Raw genomic sequence first — 14,426 nt, forward strand, 5'->3', positions numbered from 1 at the left:
GGACTCGGTGTGCGATTATAACGGTATGGTACACAGAAACTGCAAAAATGTTTTGGTAAAGTTATTCTCTGTGACTACTGTTTTGAACTTTACTGTGTTTTTTACGAAATATTTGCACTTGACAAATGAAATACTTAAAAATAAATGTGTGTAAAAGTGTGTAAATAAAATATACGTCTATCCTGGATGATTTTTTTCCCCCCTCCTTGGGTTTTCTCTTCGCAACGACGACGGCAAAAACAACAACTTGCATTTATAGAGCGCCCATCACGCGGGGTAGCGTCCCGGAGTGCTTCAACTTGGCGTAAGGCCGTGAGACTTCCAACTTATATCCCGTGAAGTGCTTTGGGACGTCTCAACCGTGTGATAAGGCGCTGTGTCAAATGCAAGATTATTGTTGTTATAACTTGCTCGCGGAGCTCAGAGCAGCTCCAGCAGGTCAGCCTGATGTATTTCCTGTTTACCGGAAGCAATTCCGCCCCCCGCCCCCCCCCCCGCCACCCCCATCTCGGATTGCCTGTTAAGACAGTTGTGATGTAGTAAAAGCCAGCTATATCTTGAGGCCAGTCTGACTCCCGACGTGCAAGCACAGCACTGTGCAAATTTCCTCAGAAGCAATGCGGCACAGTCCGGAGCAATTGCCGCAGAAGCTAAATTTCTCCACCCAGTGGAGCAAAAGGGAACAGCCCTTACGATCGATCCGTTGCGTGAGATGGACGGTGAGTCACATAAAGCGTGGAACAACAATAATAATAATCCTTGCATTTGATGTAGCGCCTGATCACGTCGTCGAGAAATGTGCATTTTGTGGGCGATACACGGCAGCCAATTGCGCATAGCATTGTCACACAAACAGTCTTGGATTGAATGACCACATTTATTTTGGGAAGGATTATTTATACCCGGAAAGCGATGTGCCAATCGACTAACAACCGGATTACCTCTGGGTAATCAGAGGTGTGCGGAGTCAGGAACTCGGCAGCTCTCTGTAGACCACGGGATCCAGTTTCTCGTAGACAGTGTAGAAGAGCTGACAAGCTTTCTCTCCCTTCTTCAGCAAAGCGTTCACCAGCTCAGTGACCCGCCCGTACAGGGCATTGGCGTCGTTTAATAACTGCGAGGTCAAAGGCAAGAGGAAGCCATCAGAACAAGCACAAGTAAACAGCTCAGGCAAAAAAAAGAAGGTTGATTTTATCAGGAACCACCCTCTTTATTGTGTGTGCGGAACTCTTTAACTTACCAATTTTCGCCCCGTAAAATACGCAGTAAATTCACTTTGCCGTAAAAACTGTGAAGCGCTTTGAGACGTCTCAACGACACGATAGGGCGCTTTATCAAACGCAAGGATTATGATTATTATTGTTATCGAAAGCAGCTTTCGAAGTAGATATTTTGGGGAAACAAACAATTGCAACACCCAATTTTTGATGCGTGTGATATTTATCACACTCGGTTGGATGGACTGGGAAGCTGTCAGGCTACCCCCCCCGCCACCCCATCCCGGAAAAGAATCTCAAGGGTTAACTCCGAGATATCATGGCTTCTGGTTGCCTTTGTTGCCGTCAATAAAAAGCATCACCTCAACACCTGGGTCTGAGATCACAAGAGGAGTTTGGAGTTAAGGTGACATCGGAGGTCCTGTTTGCTCATGCACAGGATACAGGAAGCGACATCCGTGGTGACCCTATTGCCTGGAAGTCGGTCATTTTTGCAGTTCGAAACAAATAGAAAACCTGTAACTGCTCCCCCCTCCACCCTTCCCCCCCCTCCCCTTTCCCCCTGGGGTAACGATGGGCGAGAAAATTGAAAATCCTGATCAATACTGATATTTACCGACTGAAACTGGCAAACAATTATCGTAGCCCAACGATTTGAACAGCAAACCACCGATAGGTTACACCTTTGGCCGTCAGTGGAATGCTGGCACTACCTGTTCAGCCTCGACTCTGTTGAACACGGGAGGTCTGGGGTCTCGGAGTGCGTTCACCACTTGGGTCAGGATGTCCTCGTTGATGCAGCCACTAGTTATGAAGTGCAAACGATCAGCCTTCAGCTTCCTTATGTAGATGTCTGAACGAGAGACAGGGATTTACAGAGAGTAACAAGTGGGCAGCACTGAGGGTTACAGTGGTGCTTTACCCGGCATGTCTCCCCACAACCATCCAACTATCACTTTCCCATTGCCCGTCGCTACACTGAGCCGTTCCTTAAATGTGCCCCACCACCCACGGGTACAAAAGGCTGCACAAAACCAGTTACCTTCACCTTGTTGGCAGAGCGGGGACAGTTTCCTTTTGGAGGCAGGGATTTTATTAACAAGATCGACCTCCTCACCTGAAATGGCACAGAACCCACAGTTCTGCGTTGATTGAGTTGCATTTTGAAACTTTTCACATCAACCCGAGCTCTTTAAGCATAAGCCAATAGTAGATTCCCTCCCTTGCTTCGCTGGGTAGAGATAGGAACAGGAAGAGCCTGTTCCGCTAATTCATTATCACGGCACATATTTTAATCCCATTTCCCTGGCTTTTGCCAGGACATCTCAACACCCTCACTGTCTGCACTGCGAGCTCAAAGTCCCTGACGTGGGGACTTCAACCGACAACCTTCTGACTCAGGAGGCTATCGTCAGAGCCAGGCTGATATCTACCCCCAAATAATAATAACAACAATAATAATACTGTTAATAACTTGGATTTACTTCACGTCGGACAATCAAGCCCTCCAACTGTCCACCCACCCACCCATCTCCCTTTGAGAACATCCCAAACTGATTCTGTCTCTACTGTCCTCTGGAGCAGAAAGGTCCACTCACCCAACCCACCCACCCACCCACCCGCTCCCTCTCACCGCCTTCCGTGTGAAGAGACATCGGTCTTTATACCTCTCTCCCTGCGGCTCGGAAGCTCTTGGTACACGGAGCAATCAAACTTTTCTAACGCGGTGTAGAAATGTCTGCAGCTTTCTTCACCTTTGCACTGCAGGTTAGTAAGAAGGATGGCCGCACGTTCGTGCCTCTCCATTCTGTAGTTCCTCAGCTGTGAAAGCAACAGACAACATCCCCATAATATCATTCCGCTCGGTAGCATTCCGCACTCGTATCTTAAACAGAAGAGGAATCCCGTAGTGTAGTGGTTAGAGCGCTCGCCTCGCAAACGAGAGGACCCAGGTTCGATTCCCGGGCTGGACGAAACCTAAGGCAAGTTTCCTTACTCCACACACACGCGCCTCTGTTTACCTTGCAGTAAGTGGGAACCCGGTTGTTAATAATAATAATAATAATAATAATCCTTGCATTTGATATAGCGCTTTTCACGTCGGGAGGACGATTAGTCCATTGGCGGAAAGCTTTCCGGGGTTGATAACCCCTCCAAAATCCACGACACAAAATCCAGTCACTCAATCCACGACTGTCTGTGGGACACTGCTGTGTCGCCCACAAAATACACAGTCAACGCATTTTTACAGTGTATTCTGTGAAGCGCTTTGAGACATCTCAATGACGTGATAAGGCCCTGTATCAAATGCAAGGATTATTATTATTATTAATAAACATAAGAGCCTTGCTGTCACCTGGTCGGTTTCCATGCTGTTGAGGACAGGAGGATCCAAGGTCCCCAAATAAATAATGATCTGGTCCAACAAGGTTTCGTGAAGACTTCCCTGGTTTGTTAGGAACAGTCTGTCCTGTCTCAGAGAATCTTTCAACCGTTTCCCTGCGGGAGAAATTGACAAATGTCTTGATTTCACGACCCAGAAAAATCTCTCGGTACCTAACGTAGTTTTACTCAGTGCCACGTGCCCAACACTGAACTCCACGCTGATCAATAATAATAATAATAATCCTTGCATTTAGTATAGTGCCTTATCACATTGTTTTGACATCTCAAAGGGCTTCACAGGATATACAATAAAGTGAGTTGACTGTGTACTTTGTGGGCAAAACAAGAACAATAATAATCATCTGGATAATACACCCTGCATTTGATCTTGTGTCTTATCACGTCCAAACATCTGAAAGCATTTCACAGGTAATTGCTTTCAAGTGCAATGGTTGGGGGATGGACGAGGGAAGAGTGGAGCGCAGAGAACCCAATGCAATCTCTTCAGCCTCTGGCAAATCGGAATAACATTAACGAGCAGGAAACTCTGGACTCCAAACTTCGCGGGCGTCTCAACATCCAGACTGATAAGGTTGTTTCCGCGTGTGTCGGACACCCGGCTGGGCAAAATATATTCACCCGCTTCACGAACTGCAACATCTTGGATCACTGCCAATTTCTAAGCAACCTGATTCTGAATAGCGACAGTCTCCTTTCCTCTCAACTAACCTCCTGAACTCTCCGACACAAACCCTACACGACACAGAATCGCAGCCACGTACCGTCCATCCTGGCTGTAGATTCTGCGACAAGCTCACACCAACTTCACTCTTCTGCTTTCTTTCTCTCGCTCTCTCTTTTTTCCCTCTCTTTCTCCTGCTAACACTCGCGCTGCGCTCTCTGCAAGCGGATTAGTTTGCTCCTGGCAAGACAGACAGAGGTGGAGCGAAACAACAGTAAAGAGAAAAGGACTTGCAATCAGAGAGAAGTTACAGTCAAGTTGCAGAGTGAATGCACTCCCTCCGCTCACCTCCTGATCTTTTTCAAATACGCAGTATATTTTCGCCCAGAAATATACAATCAATTCACTTTACAATATATTCTGTGAAGCGCTTTGAGACGTCTAGAAGACGTGAAAAGTGCTATATCAAATGCAAGGATTATTATTATAACCCATCTTGCTTAGAAATCCCCTACCCTGTTGTCAATAATGATAACAATATTTGTTATTTGATACACGCAAGAATTGGCACTTTCAATGTTTCAGAAATTCAATTATCACACACTTCTTATCAAGAAACCCATTAAGAAACACCGCAAGTTAGACCCTTACACATTCCCACTTCACGAGAGACCAATAATTAACGTTGGTGTTGAAAGATCTATTTGACTTGCCAGTTTCTCTTTGACGAGCCCATCAATGATGTATGTATGTGTTGAGGGAACATTAACAATAGACTACACTGAGATGGAATTACCCTCAAGAGGATGTGCGGAATGGTTTCTGCTCTGATGTCTCTTGGTTTAGGGTACACACCACAGGAAGTTGTCTTCTTGTCTTCCGTTCAACGGCTCAGACATGAATTCACCATTCATCTTCCAAGAGGCATTAAATCCTGCGCTCCACAACTCCGCCAGACACTCCTATCCCACCCACGCTCTCCGTCCCAAATCTTGGCATGTAAAGGAATGCCTTGCCAAAGTGCCACCCCCACTCCCCCTCTCCCCCAATGATAGAGATCTACAAGGTTTTGAGTCTTAGCATTGTAACAAGTGTCTCTCCTCCAAAGGACATGACACGGCTGGACATTGCCAACAAGAAATAATCAATTTTATTTTTTTAAAAAAACTTTAAAGGGGACAAGGCCATCAGCACATATTGTACAGTGAAAATATACACAATGATAGAGCGATGATAATAATAATAATCTTTGCATTTTGATATAGAGCCTTGTGCCTGCATCAGAACATCTCAAAAGTGCTTTGCAGCATTTACTGCAACATGTAGTGACTCTGTTTGGGTACACAAAACGCCTACGGATCTGTAGCTCATACCCTTCAATGGTTCAATGTTTTGCCATTTCCTGTGGAAAGTTTTACAGCACCTATTTTTGCTCAAGTGTGGCACGGTGGTTTACGATAATTAGGCAAACTCAAAGGCCAATTTGCATACAGCTAAGTCCCGCATACAGCCATGAAGTAAACGACCAATTTATCAGGGTGACTGATTGCCGGCGAGGATACCAGGAGAGACAGACTCCCTTTTTTCCCCCCCGATACTGTTGGGAACCTTAATGAATGTACAGCAGGGAGCTTTCAATTGAATACAGTTGTGATGGCATTCCTTCATTAATTATAGCCAGAAGCCAAAGCATCCCGATTCTTTCGCTGCTTATCCAGCTAGGACCACCCACCCTTACCCATTAGAGCTTTGGCTTGCAGGGTGAACGGGAGCTGAGTAGGATGATTCCCTGCTCCCCACCCCCCCCCCCCCCCACCCCCCTAGTGACTGGACTTCCAAGTCCTGCCAATGAATCAGCCTGGGCTATCCTGTCATCAGCTGTGGCCTGGAATACTGTGGCCTGGTTCAGAAACCAGACTAGCGCTCGATTCTGAGATTCTGTGACCTTCTGACTCACAGGAGAAAAGAAAAGTCAAGGGAGATCAAAGTGTGAGCTGCGCTTTCTTAGAAACCAACTCTGGTCTCAAAACTCTCAAGTCTCGTTGCAAAATCCCTGATACAACGAAGGCCGACAGCAAACCCAGCGCTTGGGGAGAGGGCAGCAACAAAACAACTCTTTTATACTTCAGTAAGTACCGTTAACTTTGACAGTTCGCAACTCAAAAGAAAAAGAAATACACACGAACAAAATAAAACCCCACAGAAACACTTTACAACCTCTCCCAGTCCCGTCACCGTACTCACACGGAACTACAGAGCAAGGGAAATATTATTAAAAGCTTCTCATCTATTAATAAAAAAAAACAGACTTGGCTAAATCGTCAGAGGACAAAGTGTTGCGACCTGAAGAGGCACACTGCTTGCGGTCGGTCGCTCCGCAGATCAGTTTGCAAACGGACAAGTCTGGAAAACAGTCACCGTTAATGTCGTTTCAGGAGCAAAGAGTGTTCTTTTCAGCTGTTTTTCTAAATATTTATATAATATTTTCTGCAGAATTATATACAAAAAAAACTTCCACATCTGGAGCTTTTTGTAGCCGCAACGTTTCAAACCCCGGGTGAAATCTGTTCCGTCTTGTGGAGTGTTCCTTGCAACGATTACCACAAGGAACGCCTTGCGAAATGCCGCAAATTTTACACCGATCGCTGTCAAAACACTGCCTGCGGCCGGATAATGATAATAATCTTTGCATTTGATATAGCGCCTTGTCCCATCATCGAGACGCCTCATGCATCGAAGCGCTTCACAGAATATACTGTGAATTGACCGCATATTTTGTGGCCGAAACGCGGCAGCCAATTGCGCACAGCAGCGTCCCACAGACAGTCGTCATTTGGGAGCAGCTAAGCAAAGAAGTGTCTGATCCACATCAGCCCCGAGATGTCCTTCATTCTCCTCAATCTTGGCTTCAATGGTAAAATAACAGCAATAATCCTTGCATGTTTGACACTGCAATGCAGTCGCTGTCAAGTGCAGTGACTGTGTATTTTGTAGGCAAAACATGACAAGATCATTTGTATCAAGGTTCCCCCCCACCCATACCCACACACACACACACACACACACACTGACACACAAACCAACCAGGAGGTGAACGACCAAATTACATGGACCAAATTGTTGGCTGGGCCATTGTGCAGTTTAATCCTGAGAGACAGCTTCACGTCAGCTTCGTCGAGTCAAGGTAAAGTCTGACTTTTCCGCGTCTTGTCTCACTGCGGGTGGAACAAGTGGACTCACCCCTGCTTGGAGCTCAGCCGGAATCTGCACCGCACTCTCCAGGCTGATGATTCACCTCCCCTCCAGCCCCCACTCCCTTTCCCCAATTCACAGAACGGTCAGACCTCATATGTTCACGTAGTTTTAGCTGGTTCGACTCCAGTAGCTACCTCAACACATACTCCCAAGATCCCCAAGCCTTGGCTCTTGCTGATCTGCGCCAAACACTCTCCTTGATAAGGTAAGCGTTCCTCTGGGAAGAGAGAGAGAGAGAGCGCTTTCCATTCCAGACACAGAGAAATTTCCACATGGAGGTGGCATACACATATGGAACTCCCATTCCCGGTTTGGTGACTCTTAAGCACGGTGATGGGTTTCCGAATGTGTCAGACACCCGGGTGACGAGAGAGACAAAAAACATCTGTGCAATACTCAAAACGCTGAAGGCTTAAACCATCATCGGGTTCACTCCCATTAACAGAGAAAGGGGAAGGACATTGGAATATAATTGCTCTTTGGTATGGGTTAGCTGCCAGCAGTGCGTGGGCACCAGAGGTAATGGCTTAGTTAATAAGGACGGCTTATGCTTTGCTTGCAACATGGTTGGGTTTTTGGTAGAGTCCCAGGCACCAGCCCTGAAAAGATAGCGATATGATAATAATGGGCGGCATCTTCTACTTCAAATATAAGTGCACGAAAATAGTTCTCTTTGGTACAGTTGGAAGAGCAGCACTGCGTAGTGTAGAGCCTCCCTGGGTGCGGAGGTAATTAGGCTTTAGCTATTAGCTCCCCTTGGTTTGATCTTCCAAATACGCCAGCAGGTATCTCCTCGCTTGCCTCCCCACTCCCAGGGTTGAGAAGCCCAAGATCTTCTTCGCTGTGCCTTCAAACTTAGTGTCTGTGAACACAGGCAGGAGTGGATCATAAGGTAATTTGCTTCATAACAACAATATTCCTCGGATTTGATACAGCGCCTTATCACGTTGTCGAGACGTCTCAAAGCGCTTCACAGGATATACTGTAATGGGGATTGACTGTGTACTTTGTGGGCGAGATGTGGCAGCCAATTGCTCACAGCAGTGTCCCTCCCACAAACAGCCGTGGATTGAGTGACCAATTTTTTTTGGGGGGTGGGAGGGTTATTATTATTACCCCGGAAAGCGATCTGCCAATCGATAAACAACTGGGTACTTACTACATAGTGCTGGGTAAACAGAGGCGTGTGGAAGAAGGAAACTTGATTAGGGTATCACGCTGCCTGGGAATCAACCCCAGGTCCTCTCGATTGCGAGGTGAGTGCTCTAACCCCTAAGCTATGGACTCGTTGACCTAACAACAATCCTCGCATTTGACAAAGTGCCTTTTACGTTAGGATTTAACTTCAAAGGGCAGCGACTATGCATCTTGTAGGTGAATGTAGAAGCCAACTATTGGCTTCAAGAACGTAGGAAAACAGGAAGAGGCCATTCAACCCATTGAATTCCCTTCTCTTTTCCAATAGAGTCAGGGGATCCTTAACAAATCTGCCTGAACAAGGAGAGTGGACCTCTGGTTTAACGCCTCGTCCTCGGACAAACCAATGCTCCCGCAGAACTGGACAAGTAAACATTTTCGCCTGTCCGCTGTGGGGTGGGGGTGGGGGAGAGGGGAGGTCGAAAGGGAAGCAGATGTGACTGAATTGAGTTCATCCCCTTTCCTATCCCAGCTCACAAACAACAACAACAAATTACATTCACGTCAAGAGGACGTCCCAAGGTGTTGGCCAGTCAGGGATTTGGATCCGAGCAGGAGGTTGGGATCAGGATGGGTGGAGTGCAGGGAAGGTAGGGGCAGGAGGGCGGCCAAAGGCGGAGTCGAAGAAGAGGATCTTGACACGTGCCTCGAAGGAGGCGAGTGAAGGAGCGAGGAGAAGGGATTGTGGGATGGAGTTCCAAAGGGTCTTCCAAACAGGGTCTTACCTTCCTTACAGTAATACATGAAGAGCGCCAATCCTGCTGCCACACTGAAGCAGGCCAGGAAGAACATGGGGTCTGAAAGCAAAGGTAACAGTCAGTGAGACGCAGAGCTTGTTATCACCAGATGATGATAACAATCCCCGCATTGGATACGGCGCTTTATCACATCGTTCCGACATCTCAAAGTGATTTTACCGAGCGTATAGAGCATATATACTATACGTATATAACATACAACAGTACACAGTACAATTTACGTTATATAATTCAACCCACGACTGGTTGTGGGACGCTGCTGCGTGCAATTGACCGCCGTGTTTCGATACATACCCGCAAAGCACGCAGGCAATTCACTTTACAATATCTTCACGTGAAGCGCTTTGAGACGTCGCAATGACACGATAAGGATTATTATTATTATTATTAATATTCCCACGCTGCAGCGTGGATGCATTTCCCAAACGCCGGAACAAATGCCGCAAAAACGCTGGTCCCTGGAAGCCATTCCTAGGTCGTGACGAATTGTGAGAGATTTAAGGAAAAATGTGCAGGGCTTTGGGGTAAGAGCGGGTGAGTGTGACTAGTTGGGCGGCTCTTTCAAAGAGCCAGCACGGGCACGATGGGCCGAATGGCCTCCTTCCGTTCTGTAAGATTCTATGATTCTAAAGAAAAAAATAAACAAGTTACCCCTGTTATTCAGAACGTATTTTTCTCTTTTGGGCCCATCCGAGTATATTGCTGGTGTTCTCGTTGATTCTGGAGGGAACAAAAGCGATCTACAGTTACCAGGGAAATTGTCCCCGTCTCTCGAGACTGGGCTGGATACTCAGAGGGCAGCTACCAATTAACTGAACACAAGCTCGTATCACGCAATCATAGAAATGACAGAACAGAAAGGGGACTGAGGGCATAGGGGGCGTTGGGGGCTAGGGCTAGAGAGGGCTCAACGCCCCCACCCCCACCCTACCCCCATCTATCGTTCACCAATTTTTATAATAAAAATAATAATAATCTTTTCTCCAGTTTAGGTTAATGGGATGGTGCTGGAAAGCGAGTGTGGAGGTCAGTGGGTTGAGTGAGTGGGAGTTGGCTCCAGTACCGATTGAAGGAGAGACAGCGAGAAAGAGAGGAGAGATACACACACACACACACACACACGTGGAGAACACAGCTCATCTGAGCCCACCCACCCCAAAGAACATTTTCAAACACTGCCTATGAGTAGGGGGGCGCGAGGGGGTGGGGCAACATTTGCCCACCATGTCTATACTGGTACAGTGTAGACTGCAGACTGCAGAATCCCAATCCCCTGCTCTTGTCCCAATTCACTTTTTGTGCCATTTGTCTCCACAAATACTTAAATTAATTTCTCCCCCTTTTTAATTGTATCACCTCACCACAGGGCAGCCTTTCAACAACCAGGATCACGTTGAGGGAAGTCGGCCTGGGGTCCTCTTTCCCTGTCGAGGGAGTAAGAATTAATGGGGAGACTTGCCTTCGGGGGACTTTCTGCTGGGCAGACTGGCGTAGACCTGGGCGTTGTTCAACTCCAGAGCGTTGTAGAATTCCTTACACGCTCGGTTGTTCTTCGTGGGGAGGTGATCCAGGAGCTCCGAGATCCTGGTTCCCAGCGGAGTCTGTAAATTCCTGAACTGATCCCGGGATTAAAGTAACGATTAAAGGTTGTGGGATTTGGAGCTCACAGTCGAGACCGTCAACAACATAGGAACGTAGGAACAGGAGGAGGCCATTCAGACTCTCGAGCCTGTTCCACCATCCTATTAGATCATGGTTGATCTGTACAACAACAACAATTTGTATTTACACAATGCCCTTCACATAATAATAATAATAATAATAATAATAATAATAATAATCCTTGCATTTGATATAGCGCTTTTCACGTCGGGAGGACGTCCCAAAGCGCTTCACAGAACACACTGTAAAGTGAATTGTCTGTATATTTGTGGGCGAACGCGGCAGCCAATTGCGCACAGCAATGTCCCACAAACAGTCGTGGATTGAAAATGACCGATTTATTATTGTTTTTGGTTTTATTATTAGGCTCTGTGTGGAGTAAGGAAACTTGCCCAAGGTTTCGCCCTCTACCTGGAATTGAACTCAGGTCTCTCACTCGCAAAGCGAGTGCTCTAACCACTGAGCTACAGGACTCCGATAGCTCAGGACATGAGATAGCATCTCAGAGTGCTTCACAGTGGCGGGGCTTAACGCTGAGCAGTGGGGGGAGAGGGCAGATGACCGCAGACATAGTCGAAGAGGAAGATCTTCAGGTGTGATTTGAAGATGGTTAAAGAGAGGATGAAGGGGAGGGACTGAGGCAGATTTACACAGTTTCGGGGCATAGTGGCTGAAAGCATGGCCGCCGATGGTAGAGCGGAGGGGATGAGGGATGAGCAGGAGGCCGGAGACACAGTCTAGGCTGTCGTTCCAGCGCAGCACTGAGTCCCAGCGTTCATCCTCTCCGGGACAACCCCAGAAATACTTCCCGCAGTCATAGTCCCCTATCCACCCCACCCACCCCAGTGTGAGGAAGCAGTAATTCCAACACTCCCTGTCCTACCTTTTCAGCCTCCGTCTCGTTCAGGATCTGGGGGTAAATCCTGTACAGGTGCAGAACAATTTTGTCTACGAGATTGGGGTCTAGATTGCCTTTGCCGGTGAGAAAGGCAGAGTCCCTTTTCAGCCGTCTGCAGTGATCTATAACAGCAACCGAGACATCAATCAAGCCTCCGGCCAACCCTTTACACAACACACAGATACTGGCTCACAGGTTTACAAAGAAACACACACAAACACACACACAAACTCAACACGCGCTCGCACACAAACGCACACTCGCACAAACACAACAACAACTTGCATTCACATAGAGTGCTTCACGTGGGGCAGGGTCCCAGAGCACACCAACGCGATTAAACTCATTCACGTACAAACACGGACACACTCAAACACTCACTAACCTGCACTTCAACACACACACAGACACACACACTCAAATACTCATACATGCACACAAGACGCCTGAAGACCCTCTTCTTCGACCATGCCTACGGTCACCTCCCAACTCCCTCCTCCAACCCCCTTCCTCCGCCACTGTCAAGCGCTCTGGGACATCACCCTGCTTGAGTGGCGCTGTGTAAATGCAAGTTGTTGTTGAGTTACAACTCCTGATGTGGTGGCTGGCCAGGGTGTGTGTGTGTGTGTGCGTGTGTGAATGTGGGTAAGGTTTGGAAGCGGAAATCATTAACACTCCCTGCCTCCTCTGAGAAGGGTTTCCAAACATTGGGTGTGACAGATGACCCCAAAGCAATTTAGTGTGCGAGTCCATTAGTTGCACTGGCTGCAGGAACACTCAATGCAAATGCGCAGGGCGGTGCCTGGAGTGACTGTGGCCATTTCCCTTTGAGCTTCTGATCTGCAGAACGTTTCCTTGTGTGTGTGTGGTGTGTGTGTGTGAGCGAGAGAGAGAGAGAGAGTGACAGCTTCCCAGCCTCTGACACTGCACACAAGAGGAGGAGGGCACAGAGCCATGCAGAGCAGAGCCAGAACCAGAGCAACGCACAGTGAGAGCAATCAGTCAGGCAGGGACTCCAGGCTTCACACTGCAAAAGCTCTGAATGCTTTGTGTCTCACTTGGTCTTGGTGTGGGGGGTGAAGCCACTCACTCACGCACTCACTCACCTGCCATGGTGTCCACGCTCTGTCCACACTCCCATCCGTTTTGACCTCTGGCTCTCTTTCTCTCCGTGTTTCTCGCTTTCTCTCGGACTCCTCCCAGCTCTCTTTTTCCGTGTTGCCTTTCCTGCATTTGCTCAAAAAAAAACTCCACCTCCCAACAGTGTCCTCATGTTACAGCCACGCACGCATTGGCAGGGCAGCCCAGCTCAACCCAACCCAACCCAGCCCAGCCCAGCCCAGTACAGTACAGAGCCTGGCAAAGCTTGTGGGAGAGCCATTGCACCCCTAGGAGTGGGGAGGTGGAGAGAGGTGGGGTGGCAGGAGGTGGGGGGGGGGGAGGGGGTCTGCATTTACCCCATTTATATTGCATTTTCAGGGCCCCCAGGATTTTGCTCCATTCTTTTAAAAAAACACAGCCTTTCGCATTGCCTCTAAAGCATCTTTCTCCCGACATTGTTTACCTACAAAAACCCGGTCACTTCCATTTCACATCAAATCCTGTGAAGCACTTTGAGATCTCCTTCTGCTGTGATAAGGCGCTATACCAATGCGAGCAATATTATTATTATTATTATTATTATTATTATCTGCTTGGTTCAGTGGTAGCACTCTCTCTCTCTCTCTCTCGCCTCGGAGTCAGAAGGTTGTGGGTTCAAGCCCCACATCGGGACTTGGAATCACGTAATCTAAGCTGACGCTCCAATACAGCACTGGAGGAGCGTTGCACTGTTGGAGGTGCCGTCCTTCGGAGGAGATGTTAAACCGAGGTCCCCGTCTGCCTGTTCAGGTGGACGTTAAAGATCCTGCGGCACTATTCGAAAAGAGAAGGGAGTTTTTTTCTCTGTCTCTCTCTCCCGGTGTCCCGGCCAACAATCCACCAAATAAAATTTGGTCACTCACCCCACGGCTGTTTGTGGGACACTGCTGCGGGCAAATTGACTGCCGCGTTTCGCCCACAAAATATACAGTCAATTCACTTTACGGTATATCCTGTGAAATGCTTCGAGACGTCAAAGGAGCCGGGATATTTAATTTATTGGGGGGGGCAGGGAGAGGAAAATAGGAAAAAAAATAGGAGTAACATTTAATTCAAGCAATCTGTGATAAAATAACATTCAGAAATCTTTTATTAACTTGCAAAATAGAACGATTACATCCCAGGTCGAAATAACTGTGGATCCCAACTGTAAAACACTAACGAGTTTAGGAGCAGGAGTGTTAATTAATTAAGTTACTCGCCAACTGGGCTGTCAGACACCTGTCGGTACC

At 47.6% G+C, this 14,426-nt stretch overlaps 2 protein-coding genes across 2 annotated transcripts; both read right to left on the bottom strand.

Moving 5' to 3' along the window:
* Positions 1-967: 967 nt before the first annotated feature.
* On the bottom strand, positions 968-7,699 carry LOC103185066. Its single transcript, XM_007903399.2, has 7 exons — positions 7,674-7,699; positions 4,385-4,524; positions 3,574-3,716; positions 2,885-3,038; positions 2,260-2,334; positions 1,931-2,070; positions 968-1,114 (listed from the first exon to the last, which is right to left on the bottom strand). Exons 2-7 carry the CDS (start codon positions 4,389-4,391, stop codon positions 968-970), a joined length of 666 nt encoding a protein of 221 aa, XP_007901590.2. The 5' UTR covers positions 4,392-4,524; positions 7,674-7,699.
* Positions 7,086-13,389, bottom strand: LOC103185041 (caspase recruitment domain-containing protein 19). Its single transcript, XM_007903369.2, has 6 exons — positions 13,161-13,389; positions 12,040-12,176; positions 10,954-11,110; positions 10,146-10,214; positions 9,462-9,533; positions 7,086-8,401 (listed from the first exon to the last, which is right to left on the bottom strand). Exons 1-6 carry the CDS (start codon positions 13,285-13,287, stop codon positions 8,286-8,288), a joined length of 678 nt encoding a protein of 225 aa, XP_007901560.2. The 5' UTR covers positions 13,288-13,389; the 3' UTR covers positions 7,086-8,285.
* Positions 13,390-14,426: the final 1,037 nt, after the last annotated feature.

Source organism: Callorhinchus milii, unplaced genomic scaffold (assembly GCF_018977255.1).
Source record: "Callorhinchus milii isolate IMCB2004 unplaced genomic scaffold, IMCB_Cmil_1.0 Scaffold12, whole genome shotgun sequence".
NCBI classification, from domain to species: Eukaryota; Metazoa; Chordata; class Chondrichthyes; order Chimaeriformes; family Callorhinchidae; genus Callorhinchus; species Callorhinchus milii.

Bases quoted from the DNA above. Each gene is read 5' to 3' on its own strand.
- LOC103185066 (XM_007903399.2), bottom strand. The intron at 2,071-2,259 runs GTAACTGGTTTT...TCTCTCGTTCAG, and splicing joins GCTCTGCCAACAAGGTGAAG to ACATCTACATAAGGAAGCTG. The intron at 1,115-1,930 runs GTAGTGCCAGCA...TTGACCTCGCAG, and splicing joins ACAGAGTCGAGGCTGAACAG to TTATTAAACGACGCCAATGC.
- LOC103185041 (XM_007903369.2), bottom strand. From the start codon at position 13,287: ATGCAGGAAAGGCAACACGGAAAAAGAGAGCTGGGAGGAGTCCGAGAG. The intron at 12,177-13,160 runs GTGAGTGAGTGC...TTGCTGTTATAG, and splicing joins GAGCGTGGACACCATGGCAG to ATCACTGCAGACGGCTGAAA. The intron at 8,402-9,461 runs GTAAGACCCTGT...CTGTGTTCACAG, and splicing joins CATGTATTACTGTAAGGAAG to ACACTAAGTTTGAAGGCACA.